This window comes from Prionailurus bengalensis, chromosome X (genome assembly GCF_016509475.1).
Source record: "Prionailurus bengalensis isolate Pbe53 chromosome X, Fcat_Pben_1.1_paternal_pri, whole genome shotgun sequence".
Taxonomy (NCBI): Eukaryota; Metazoa; Chordata; class Mammalia; order Carnivora; family Felidae; genus Prionailurus; species Prionailurus bengalensis.
The window spans coordinates 16,421,284-16,434,397 of record NC_057361.1 but is presented as its reverse complement, the minus strand read 5'-3'; the positions used below and the strand labels follow the sequence as shown (position 1 = coordinate 16,434,397).

General features: G+C 36.9%; 1 protein-coding gene across 4 annotated transcripts in view; it reads left to right on the top strand.

Annotated features, from left to right (window-relative positions):
• The window catches only part of RPS6KA3 (ribosomal protein S6 kinase A3), a 121,048-nt gene that overhangs the window by 42,807 nt on the left and 65,127 nt on the right, over window positions 1-13,114 (top strand). Inside the window, exon 1 of one of the 4 annotated variants that reach the window (XM_043570659.1) lies at window positions 7,690-7,814. The exons of the other annotated variants lie outside the window; for them this stretch is intronic. Coding sequence (XP_043426594.1) covers window positions 7,776-7,814 — 39 coding nt within the window. The 5' untranslated portion in view covers window positions 7,690-7,775. Of the gene's footprint in view, window positions 1-7,689; window positions 7,815-13,114 lie in introns of those variants that run through there. 4 annotated transcript variants of the gene reach the window in all.

Sequence of the window (13,114 nt, the reverse complement as noted above, 5' to 3'; positions counted from 1 at the left end):
ATATCAAGTCAAGATATCTTCCTGGACTCCAGAATTTTCCATCTTTTCTCAGCTGGCTAGAGGAGTCCATGCTCTTCAGGATCCATGCTGAAGAAATAGGGAGTCTTGATTGTTTAAGTCTCTACAGTCATCCTGGAACCGTCATTAAAACAATTTCTTGCTTAGTAGGGAAATAATTATCTTAATGGTTCTTGCAGTACCAGGCAAATGTTCTTCTGAGGCTTCAGAATTAAAGGAGATAATTAAGTGCCTAGCACAAAGTAGGAACCCAGTAAGTGTTCATTTTTCTGTCTTCTTCCTTCCAGAGTGTGATCCTAGTCTTTCAGACTTCACCAGAGATAAAGTATGCCTCTTAGGAACTATGGTGATATGCAGTAATTTTGTGGCTGACAATAGGCCTGGCCTCAGAAAAAAAAATATGAAATGGGTTACTTTTCTCTTAACTTGGTCCTTTGACCCTTCCATTTCTCTTATTTATTTCCAGTGACTGTGAATACATTAATTACTTATGACATCAACTTCATAATATTATATGACTATAGTCTTAAACACTGTATTTATCAACTCAGTCTTTGTAGCTCTTGTATCATAGTCCCTTGCATGATTGTCAAGAATTGGAGAAAGCTTGGGGGTACCTGGGTGGCTCAGTCGGTCGTGCATCCGACTTTGGCTCAGGTCATGATCTCATGGTTCACTAGTTTGAGCCCTGCATCAGGCTCTGTGCTGACAGCTCAGAGCCTGGAGCCTGCTTCAAATTCTGTGTCTCCCTCTCTCTCTGCCCCTCCCTGACTCAAGCTCGCTTGCCCTCTCTTCTCCCTCTCTCTCTCTCTCTCTCTCTCTCAAAACTAAACATTAAAAAAATTTTTTTTTAATTGGAGAAAGCTTGTTAGAAGCAATAGTGATAAAAATGCCTTAAAAAGATACAGGGAAGATAGGTCATAGATGACCTTAAATGCCAGGTTAAGGAGTAGTACCCCTATGAAGGACACAGGCAGCACCCTGAAATTCCCCCTATTCTTTTAACATCCCCTGAAGTCATGATAGACCTTTAGCAGTAGTTTCTTCCAATTTCCACATGATGCTCTAGCTTTGGTTCATATAGCAACCCTGAGGCTGCAGTAATGTGTATAATGGCCTTCATAGTATCCAGGGAATTTTACCAGTTCCCAGTTGTCTGCTGATTTCCTCCATTTCCTTGAAGTTTCCCTCATGCTGCCTTAAAACTTGCATTTGAACATCCAAAGTGATACTCATAGCCACAAGTCCAGCATATAACTTGCACACCTCTTGCAGTCACCATGGGTCAAACACAAAATAATCTATAGAAAGGGAAACTAGCAGAGTAGACAATAGACAGTGAAAACCCCACTCAACACAGGCAAGTACAATAGAGTGCTCATTGGCAGGGAACATTTGTGGAGTGGTATATTAACGACACTTACTAATTGTGTAGAGTATTGTGTGTTGTTCTAACTCATTGGCTGAGAGTATATTTTAGCACTCAGAACATGGGAAAAATACACTCTAGTACATGTAAGTATATATCAGTTAGGAAAATATTTCTGAGATAAATAGCATTATAATTAGCCTGCATGGTGGCATTAAATGGAGTATGTGTACAATAGGCAAAATTTCCAAGTATGTAAGGTTTCCCTTTGCTACATTTTTGGCTTTCTTTCAGGGCTATTTTTTCACTCCCTAGTGTCCCTTTCATCCACCCCTAAGAGCTTTTAAAAACATAAAATATCCCCCCTTTTTTCATGGTTTGCCTACCTCATATGGGACCTCTGATCCAAAATTGCTTCTCCTTTGCTGGAGTCTACACATTTTTTTTTCAATTTGAGTGATCTAATCCACAATTGGAAAGAGAGAAAACTGATTTGATTAAGTTCTGCTTAAGTATAAATGGTTTATTAAGTCAATCTGAAATACTGTCATATATTCAAAGTCGTAACCTCTGTACCTAAATGAAGAAAACAACACAAAAACACGTGTGGATTAGTTGATGAGCAGTACCAAGTAGGATGTATCCCTGCTTACTGCAGTATTCTTACCTCGGGCGTTGGTGCAGCTGCCCCCTTGCGCTCTCTCCATACTCATGGGAGATGTTGCAAGTGGAACACAGCATGCTTTCCATTGAGACAGCATCTTAGAAGGAACCCCTCTCAGTGCTCTAGGAAGTCACTACTATCTGGTTCGGGTTCGTGATATTTCCTATCTCTGATTTAAAACCTTAGAGCTTTAGCTCTTTGTAACATTATCTACTGATGGATGTGTGCTAGAGAGTAACTCTTCTGTACTTAAGTGGAAAACCTTAGATATTAAACCTTTCAGGGTTTGAAAAATTTGTCCATACAAAAATTGTATCCAAATAAATCATTTTATTTTTATTTTTTATTTTTATCTTTTTTGTTTTGTTTTTAAAGAACTCATTTTAGAAAATATGTTCATTTTAAGTTGCTGTCGTAGGGGTTGATTTTTCCCCAGCATGGTTCAGCTGTCGTGGAGTTATGAAAATGGTTGATGATTGGGTTTGGCCAGGGTTGGTGTTTTTCCAGACGAATATAATGTATGGTGTAGAAAAGCATTCAGAAACTCTGCTATGGACCCTCTACTGAGCTATCTTTCTTCTGGGTCTTATCACAAGTTTTAGTACCTCCTGGTTTGTGTCCTAAGTCAGCCACTGGCCGTACGTAATACGTGCTCCTTCCCCAGATAGACTTGCCTGGTTATGCTCCCACCAACATCACAGCCCTTCCCACTTTCAAGAAAGTGTGAACTTGGGCAGCAGCTTCCTTAACTTCTCTTTATGCCTCAGTTATTTCATCTCTAGTATGGATAATAGTACTTATCTCAGTGTGGTAAGAATTAACAAATAATTTCATGTAACCACAGTGCTTAGAATACAGTATCTTAAATGATATTGTTAGAAATATATTTGAAAGAAAAATTTATTAATAAATGAGAATTCAAATAAAGGATCTAAGGATTCAGTGAAAGAAGCTAGAAAAATAACTACAAAGTGAACTTACAGAAAGTCAGAGGAAGGAACTAAATACAGATTCCAAAATCAGTGAAGGAGAAAACAGGAGGTTGAGATAAAAGGCAGATATACAACATTCAGAAAGCAAAACACAATATAATCATAGATAGGAAAGAGTTTCTAACATTGTAACAACAGAAATATTTATAGGTGAAGTGATATAATGTCTGGGATTTGCTTCAAAATAATTAATTATGGGAGTAGGGTGAAGTGAGTGTATGCAGCTAGATTGGCGGTGAGTTGGTCATTGTTACAGCTGAGTGCTGGGGACATGAGCGTTTCTTATGCTATTCTGTCTAGTTTTGGATATGCTTGAAATTTTCCATAAGTTTAATTTTGAAAACAGAATACTAAGTGTAACTATATACTAATACAAAAGTCTTGCTGAAATATGTGCTTTTCTAGGAAAATCTAGGTGGTATCATTTACAAAGGTATAGAAAACTTAATATACCAATAGCAAGGGAGAAATTTAAGCTATTAAACTCTGTGCCTCCCAACTACGGTGCCTATGATTTCCTGGAGAAATCTTTGAAAATTTTAAGAAATAGATCATTTAAATTGTGGTTTTTAAATTGTCCCAAAGCATAGGAAAAATTTGCATTGCCTTCTAGTTTATTTTGTAAAGTTAACAAGGCCCTAAAAATGAAAATTAACACACAAAAGGAAATTGTGCCAATTTAACTTATGAGTGTAGATGCAAAAATCCTTTTAAAAATTTACAAATCATGGGCTCCTGTATGGCTCAGTCAGTTAAGCATCTGACTTTGGCTCGAGTCATGATCTCATGGTTTGTGAGTTCAAGCCCCACATCAGGCTTGCTGCTATCAGCACACAGCCTGCTTTGGATCCTCTGTCCCCCTCACTCTCTGATCCTCTCTCTCTCTCAAAAATAAATAAAACATCAAAAATAAAATAAATTATAAATCAAATACATATATTAAAATAATGGATTTTTCCCAGAAATACAGACTGTAGGACATTTGTTGATCTGCATTATCAAATCTTTAGGTCAAAGGAGATACACTAAGTGATTATATTAATAGATAAGAAGACATTTTATAAAATAGACTATTCATGCCTGTTTTAGTAAAGAGAAAGTCTGACCTTAACATAATAAAACACTGTCTAAAACCAAATATTGACATCGTATCTGAATGATTTAGGGAGTATATTCCCAAGTCAGGATGAAGTAGTGTTTATTAGTGCTTGCTTTACAGTCCATAGACTGAGAAATTGGGGTCTTGTTCTGTGATGGGAAGCCATTGAAGAATTTGAGGCAGGGGCATGACCCAGTCTGATTTCTGTTTTAAGATTATTCTGGCTGTGGGACGCCTGAGTGGCTCAGTCAGTTAAGTGGTGGCTCTTGATTTCAGCCCAGGTCATGATCTCGCAGTTCGTGAGTTCAAGCCCCACATCAGGCTTTGCACTGACAGTGTGGAGCCTACTTGGGATTCTCTATCTCTCTGCCCTACCCACCCCCCTCAATAAATAAATAAATAAATAAATAAATAAATAAATAAATAAATAAATTTTAAAAGATTATTCTGGCTGTATACTAAGCCTCAGTATACAGAGTATACTGTAGCAGAGTTGACAGAGAACATATGGCCTACAAAGTCAAAAACCATTTACCGTCCAGCCCTTTATAGAAAAAAGGGATACATGCATATAGTAGGATTCAAGTGTATGCGTGTGTGTATACAGAAAAAAAAACTGGAAAGAAAAGCACCAAATAAAATTGTGGTTTTTTTCTTTTGTTTTTCTCCTTCTTGTTCATTATTTAAGTTTTCTGTAATGGACATGCATACTTTTTATAATAAAATTTACTTTTTTAAATAATAAGGAAAACATTAAAACCAGTAAGATAAAAGGATAAAGAAAAACTAGCCGAAATTTTAATAACAAATTTAAGTAAAGTTAAAAGAGGCAGGATAAACATAAACAATAATATCTAGTTTCATGCACACAACCGCACAAGTAGTGTCCATTTCAGATTTCAGCATATGCTTCTTACTCAGGCAGGCTTTATTTGAATTCCTACTATATGCTCTTTGCTATGGAGATACAAAAGTAAGTATGGTGCCTGTTCTGAAGAACAATCTGGCGGGGGCAGTGGCATGGACTTAAACAGTAATCAGTGCCCTAAGCAGTGTACCAAAGGGCCTAAGAGCTTTCATTTTTGGTTAGGAAATAGCTAACACCCAAATAAAGCAGTTGCTCTGTGATGAGTCGTAATATAATTATAAGGGATTCTAATCACCTGAACTAGTCTTGTAACTTTATTTGTGGTACCTTGTGATGTAGAGAAGTTTTTGAATATTATAATCAAATCTGTATCAATATTTTCCTCTATGGCTTCTCCATTTCCCAAATAACCAACTGTCCTAATATCTCCCTCCCTCAGATGTAAAGTGTCAAGTTTATTCTTTTACTCTTTTTCTCGCCCTGTTTATCTTTTACATAGCAGTACCACACTGTTTTAATTAAGGTATTATTTCAACTCAGGAAAACTTATTTTAGGTTTCGGTACTTGAAATACTGCTTCATTTTCTTAGTGGTGATATTAAAAAGCACAGCACACAGCAAAATGTGACTGTTAACCTGAGCATCAGTAGTCATTAAAGCCAATTCAGACTAATCCTTTAAATTCCAAAAAGGTTATTTGGTTGTTCCTTAAGTATTACTTGAATAAAGTTGATGACTGCTGTATAGAGACACTCCTATTTTGTTTTGTACGTCTTAATCAGTTGTGCATTAACCATGCTGTTTGTTTGCTGCTCCTTGGCAGTCTTAAGAGACACCTCATGTTTAGACTGCAGTTTTATGTTAGGTGGTTGTCCTAACCTTGCTGCCCTTTTGTAGCATTGTTATGAGACTTAAATAATTCCTTCTGGAGATGGGCAGGTTCATGTTCTGATGGAAAATCAATCTTAAGTGCTTTCCTTAAGATTGGTGAAAAATTCAGGCATGCATTTTTAATCAAGAGGACAGCACAATCTCCTAGCAGAATTCAGAATTTTATCTTGGACGTTTATCTGGGTCCCAGTTGATTCTAAAGATTTTTCTGGTTTTGTTTTTTTGTTTTTTGGTTTGATTTTTTTTTGGGGGGGGGGGGTTTAGAGAGCGCATGCGAGCAAGAGAGAGAGGCAGAGGGAGACAGAGAGAATCCCAAGTAGGCTCCATGCTCAGCATGGAGCCCAGCACGGGGCTTGATCCCACAACCCTGGGATCATGACCTGAGCTGAAATCAAGAGTCGGATACTCAACCGACTGAGCCACCCAGGCACCCCTCCCAGTTGATTCTAATGTATTATATAGGATAATTTTTTAAATTGAGCAATTTTTTTATTCTTTAACTTCGATTATGTCATTTGTAAAATATTGCCATAAAAATTAAATTTAGCAGCAACATTTATAGAACATAGCTGCAAAATTGTGATCTGACAGGAAGAGCCATATGGCACCTGTAAGCACCCAATGGACACTCTAATGTTTGCTCAGTAAAGGAGTACTGAACTGAACTTCCATTATAGATATATCATCAAGTATGTGCCTGCCTTGACCATGGTTCCTTCATCCAGAAAACTAGCTGGTCATTTTTGGGGTTTTCTAGAGACTCTTTGGGTTTTGAAAATGCAGCTATTTTATTCAGTTCATCTAGGTCGTGATGTTTTTGTTGGTTCCACATAGGTTAATGTACATCAGGTAGAGCATTTTCCCACAGCTCTCGATGTTTCTGCCCTTGAGTTTTGTTTAAATGCCACTATCTCAGTGATCATATTCTGACTCTTGGAATACTTACAAAATATTTTCCAAAATAAAAATACCTTAGAAAAACTTCTGGAGACTATTAGAGGATGAAATGGAGTAAAGTATTGTCTGGTAACTTGACCTCTCCTTTTCCAGTCTGGCTCATTCAGTAAGTGTTCTTTTTGCTCACTAATAACCCAGGGATTAGACTTTTTTTTTTTAATTTAGATTTTATCAACTAGGATTTTTAGCCATGGACCTAAAAGGCTTTAACCTGGCTGATAATTGATGTCTATAACCAATGTGAATTTAAATGTAATTTACTTTCATTTAAAACTGAAAAAATTTGTCCTTATATCACAATCAAAAAGTTGCTTGCAATCAACAAGTGGTCATTTTCTTCCCATAGTTATGAAGCAATTCCTCACTGACAGAGAACACCCATGACTTGTCTATATATAACCTTAAAATAGTCTTGAGACTACCCTTTGGAGTGTGTGTGTAAACATTACAAAGGATAAAATTTCACATGTGCATCAATGACTTTTATGACTTTAATAGTGCTGACTAGTTTCATTTGCTTTTGAAGAGTCATGTAGTTAAGAAATACTAGAATTTCTCAGGATTTTGAAATGAAATAATGTTCATCTCACTGATTGTGAAAATTGTCTAGATTGCTGGGAACCAGGAGTTAAGAACATTTCAACAGGATTTTGCTATCAGCAAATCTGTTTTGGTTTCCTGTTCTGGCCTCCCTACCTATCAGCTACATTAGTGCCCTCGCCATTACGTTTCTCCTTTCTTTTACCACAGGAAAATTGTCAGGCCTCTTTTTCTAGCATTTCAGGACCCGCCTGACAGGAAATTTTCTAATTGCCGGAACAGCTGGTAGGAGAAAACTTTGCAGGGGCTTGGCCTTCCCTTTCTAACCTAAGTTTTACGGTCAGAAATTCTTGTATCACCATCATGGTTTCGTAGCCATGTTTAAATTTTTGTCTTTTCGTGTTCGCTCTATACAGGTAAGCTTTGTTCAACTTCTTTAAAGACTAAAATGTTTTAGTTGGAGCTAAGTATAGTTATACTAATTAAACAGTAATTTCATTTTATATGTTCTTTTAAGAAGCTCTTCAAAATTCAAAACCAGTTTTTGTAGGCTGTTGGCCAAAAGTAAGCCAGTCATGTGTATTATACATTTCAACTCTGTATATTTTGTAAACTTATTTTTGCATTAGCTTTTACTGGTAGAGTAATATTTACTTTGCTAGTGATGGTAATTTTATATGGTATAATTTTTTATGATGATGGTAACTTTCAGTATTAAACTAGACATGAAAAAAATTGTGAACTTACTAATAGGAGATTACTATAATGTAAGCAATATTTTAATGGGTAGGAGAATGTTTTATTTTAAAGAATCAAGACCTTAAATTCAGACTTTTGTTGAAATTGGTTCTTTTAAAATTTTGAAGTTTTTTATCAACTATATTTAAGTGACTTTGAGTAATTTTATCTGACTTAGAGTAGGCAGAGTTTTCAAAGCATTACTTTGTTGAAATGTGCTTAACAAATGATAATTTGCATTTTATGTCATCTAAAATTCTGCCAAATTAACTTGATATTTTGCCATGAGAATTGTGCTATCCTGCTGCTCTTTAAAGAGAATTAAATTTGTTGATTGGGATTCCCGATTAGGAGAAAATTGTGCTCTCTGCGGCAGTGATTAGGAGAGTTAGTCTGGAAAACAGCAATGCTGTTTTCTCAAACAAATATAAGAAGCTGGCTTGGAATACTCTCTTAGAAACTGTGGTTAACTGAAAAATGCTGAGCATATTTATAATCCATTAGAAAAAAGGTAAATTGGATTTGGTCAAATTGTAATCTGGAATATATTAAAATATGGCTTTCACCATGGCTTCAATAACCAGCCTAATTATGTCACAGCCAAATAGTTTTTATGTATCTTGATCATCTAAAAATTAGCATACATTTTTTTAATTAAAAAATACGGTACATTATAGAACCTTGTATCTATATAGAGATTAATGCTTTGATTTTGAGTTACATTTAAGAGGCAAATAAAGTATACATTTTTCATTTGTAAGGTCTTTATGTTCGGCCAAAAACTGGTTACTATTCATGGTTAGAAAAGATTTATTCATTAGTTTTTACCAAGAAACATTTAAATAGTTTACTTCAAGTTTCAACCATATTTTCTGACATTCAAAACAATTTAGAAAATACAAATGCCTTAAGAACACACTTCCTGACTCACGGGAGGGCAGGAAAAAGGAAATTATGTATACAAGTCAGGGCATAATGCCAAATGTTGAATCATTCTTTAAAATCAATTAATATCACCCAGTTTGTTTACTTAATGGCAGTATGTTACAATATTAGGTTTTCTATAACTCAAATAACATCACTTTCTGTTCCTTTTCTTTAATCCTTTTACATTTTAAGAACAAACTTGTATCTTTTCCCTCTCAACTTAAAAAGGAAACGCCAAGTTAATTTTTTTCCCCATTAAAGGGTGAACTTTAAGGGTCATTTAGGAAGGAACCTATGGACCTCTTGGTAGTCCTGGGAAACAAACAGGGTGGCTTTCTGTGTGATTGGAGAAACACCATAAGATCTACCTGTCCATAAATTTTCTTCTGCCATTTTTCTGTGATGTCTAAAATGACATTCTTTGCAGAATTCCTAAAATTATATATTTTTTAGCTGAACTGGCCTTGCTTTTTCTATCAGGGGTCATATCTCAACAAGTATTTATCCAATAATAAATCTTGGAATCCCTAGGTCAATTCCTAGAGGGAAGATACTATTCTTGTTAAATTTTTTTTATTACATTTTATTTATTTTTGAGAGAGTGAGACAAAGTGAGAGTGGGGGAGGGGCAGAGAGAGAGGGAGACACAGAATCGGAAGCAGACTCCAGGCTCTGAGCTGTCAGCACAGAGCCTGACCCAGGGCTGGAACCCACGAACTGTGAGATTATGACCTGAGCCGAAGTCAGCCGCTCAACTGACTGAGCCACCCAGGCGCCCCTATAGGCACATTTTCTTGATCAAATTACTGTCTTTCTTTGCTACACAAAGAGTGAATTTTTGTTAACCTAAGTCTGTCACACCTGAGAAACTGTTCCTGTTTATTTCACTATTGGATGTGGGTATTAATCACAGTATAAATAGAACAGTGAATTTGTTAATTTCCTGATGTATCATAGTTTCAGTCATCAGTGATGATATTAAAACTTCTTTTAATTTTTTTTAATGTTTATTTCTGAGACAGAGGGAGACAGAGCATGAGTGGGGGAGGGGCAGAGAGAGAGGAAGACACAGAATCGGAAGCAGGCTCCAGGCACTGAGCTGTCAGCACAGAGCCCGACATGGGGCTCAAACTCACGAACTGCGAGATGACCTGAGCCAAAGTCAGATGCCTAACCGACTGAGCCACCCAGGCGCCCCACTATTCTTCATCTTAGTATCTGTAACACCTAGCACACTACCTGGCTTATGATCTGAGTTGTCTTCTAAGAGAGTCTGTCATAGATCAGAAACATTTCCATTTGAACCAATCAGAAAGAAGCAGAAGCAACAGAGCCTCCTGAATTTTAGTTCCCTCTTCGACCTATTTTCTTCTCTTTTGCGTTCTCTTATGCAAACACTGGTTCCCATGTGTGCTCCCACACTGACCTCTGCACTGGCTTGTCTGTTGCCTGAAATGCTCTTTCCCCAAATGGTTGACTCCATCACATCCTTTTGGTCTTTACTAACATAGCACCTTTTCAATAAAACCTACACGGATGATTTTATTTAAAATTGGAAGCTGTCCTTTTCATCTCTGCACTTCTGATCCCTCTTACCCAACTTAATATCTTTTGTCTATGATATTTATCATGTTCTAACATGAATATACCTATTATTATTGTTTGGTTTCTCCCCAAAACACCAGAGATTTTGGTCTGTTTCATTTATTGTATATCTCGGAGACCTAGAAGAGTGCTTGGCATGTATTAGGTACTCAGGAAAGAAATGTTTAAATGGACAAACGAGTTCCCATACATAGCTTGAAGGTATTGAACACCTAGACTGGGGGTGGCAAATATCCGAAAGTGATAGTATAGACAAATGATACAGGATTGTGGTATAGAACAGCTGCCAGCCTCACAGTTTTGCCTACAACTAGAACTTTACTTACAAAATAAACATAGACTTTGTAAAAAGAAAAATACAGAATTTACTATAACTTTTGAAAATACACAAAGTAAGTTTTTTTGTGATGATGAATGGGCAGAAAATACACTTGTACTAGAAAATGTATAAATATGTGAACCTCACAGAGTAATAATGGATATAAGTTAAATATGTGCTCTACTTCATTGGCAACATTCTTATTTCATAAAATTATAGTTGCTTTCTGTGTACTTGCAGGCAAAAACACAATTTTATAAACTGTCAAACTGTAGTTCTATGTTTTCATGTGACAGATTTATTTCAGTAACAGGTGATTTATTGACAAGATATGTTTTTCACATGCAAATGTCAGTCCTGACTTCACAAATTTGATATTCCTCTCTGCATCCATCTCATTGGATTCTAGGTATGAGCTAGAAGAGCACATGTTTGCTTTTTTACCTGTTGTCCAAGATTGCCCAAACATTATTAATATTACGTCCTAGGTGAACCTCAAATTCATTTCTAAAATACTCATGGTCCCATAACTTGGAAACACGGGTGACATTAAGTACAGGCTAGACATTGAGATACCAACCAAGGATGTTTTACCTCTTATACTACTATGACTACATATACATAAAAGTAGATAGAAAATAGCTTGCTAATGTAACTAGTAAAAATTTAAACATGGAAGGAACAAAAACATGTGTTGAAGATAAAACAGTGACAGATTTTCAGAACTTGGGCCATAGGCCTTGATCTTTTGTCTCCACACCCAAGAACACTTTTTTGTACTTCCCTAGCACCAATTTAGAAAAGACTTTTGAAATTCTAGTTTATATCCTCAAAGAGGTTTGGAATGATTGCATCCATTTTGGGGGAAGAGGGTAGGGAGTGGAGGAAGTTGCTATTTTTTAAAAATTTTTTAACTTTTTATTTATTTTTGAGAGAGAGAGCGAGTGGGGGAGGGGCAGAGAGAGAGGGAAACAGAATCGGAAGCAGGCTCCAGGCTCTGAGCTGGCAGCACAGAATGCGCGCAGGGCTCCAACTCACAAACCGCGAGATCATGACCTGAGCTGAAGTCGGATGCTTAACGCACTGAGCCACGTAGGCGCCCAAAGTTGCTATTTTTTTTTTAAGAAACATTGAGAAAAGGAGCACTTTCAAATTTATTTTAAAACAAGATTTGCTGGGGGCACCCGAGTGGCTCAGTTGGTTGAGCCTCAGACTCTTGGTTTGGGCTCGTCATGAACCCAGGGTTGTGGGATCAAGCCCCATGTGGTGCTCTGCACTGAGTGCAGACCCTACTTAAGATTCTCTCTCTCTCTCTCTCTCTCTCTCTCTCTCTCTCTCTCTCTCCCCCTCTCCCTGTCCCCCACTCATGCTCCCTCTCTCTTTAAAAACAAAATAAAATAAAATAAGATTTGCCAGAATAAGAAATTCAGTATGAGGGTGGGAAAATAAAATCAAGGAAGTGTCTCAGAAAATAGGAGAGAAAAGATAAGTGGCATACAGGATTCAATCCCAGACATACAATACCCAACTAAATAGAGGAGTTGAAAAAAGACAAACCCTGAAAAATGGATGGAAGGAAATTATCAAAGAAATGTTAGATTTCCCCCAGAGGCAAAGAATTCAGGTCTTTAGATTATAAAGTCTCACTAACCATCTAACATTCGGAAGGAAAGAAGACCCATATTTATCTCACTAATGAGGAATTTCAGAAGCACAAGGACAGAGAAAATTCTTAAAGCTTCTGGAAAGAGGGGTGCCTGGGTGGCTCACTCAGTTAAGCGTCTGACTTTGGCTCAGGTCATGATCTCGCTGTTCGTGAGTTTGAGCCCCACATCGGGCTCTGTGCTGACAGCTAAGAGCCTGGAACCTGCTTGGATTCTGTGTCTCCTTCTCTCTCTGCCCCTCCCCTGCTTGTGCTCTGTCTCTCTCTTTCAAAAATAAATAAATGTAAAAAAGAAGTTAAAAAAAAAAAAGCTTCTGGAAAGAAAACCAGTTCACCTTCCCAAAAATGTGTATCCGGCTAACATCACCCATTTCAGTAGCAGTCCTGGCTGTTAGAGGGCATTGGATCATTGGTGTCAATGTTCTGAGGCCAGATTGTTTTTATTCTAGAATTTGGTACAAAGC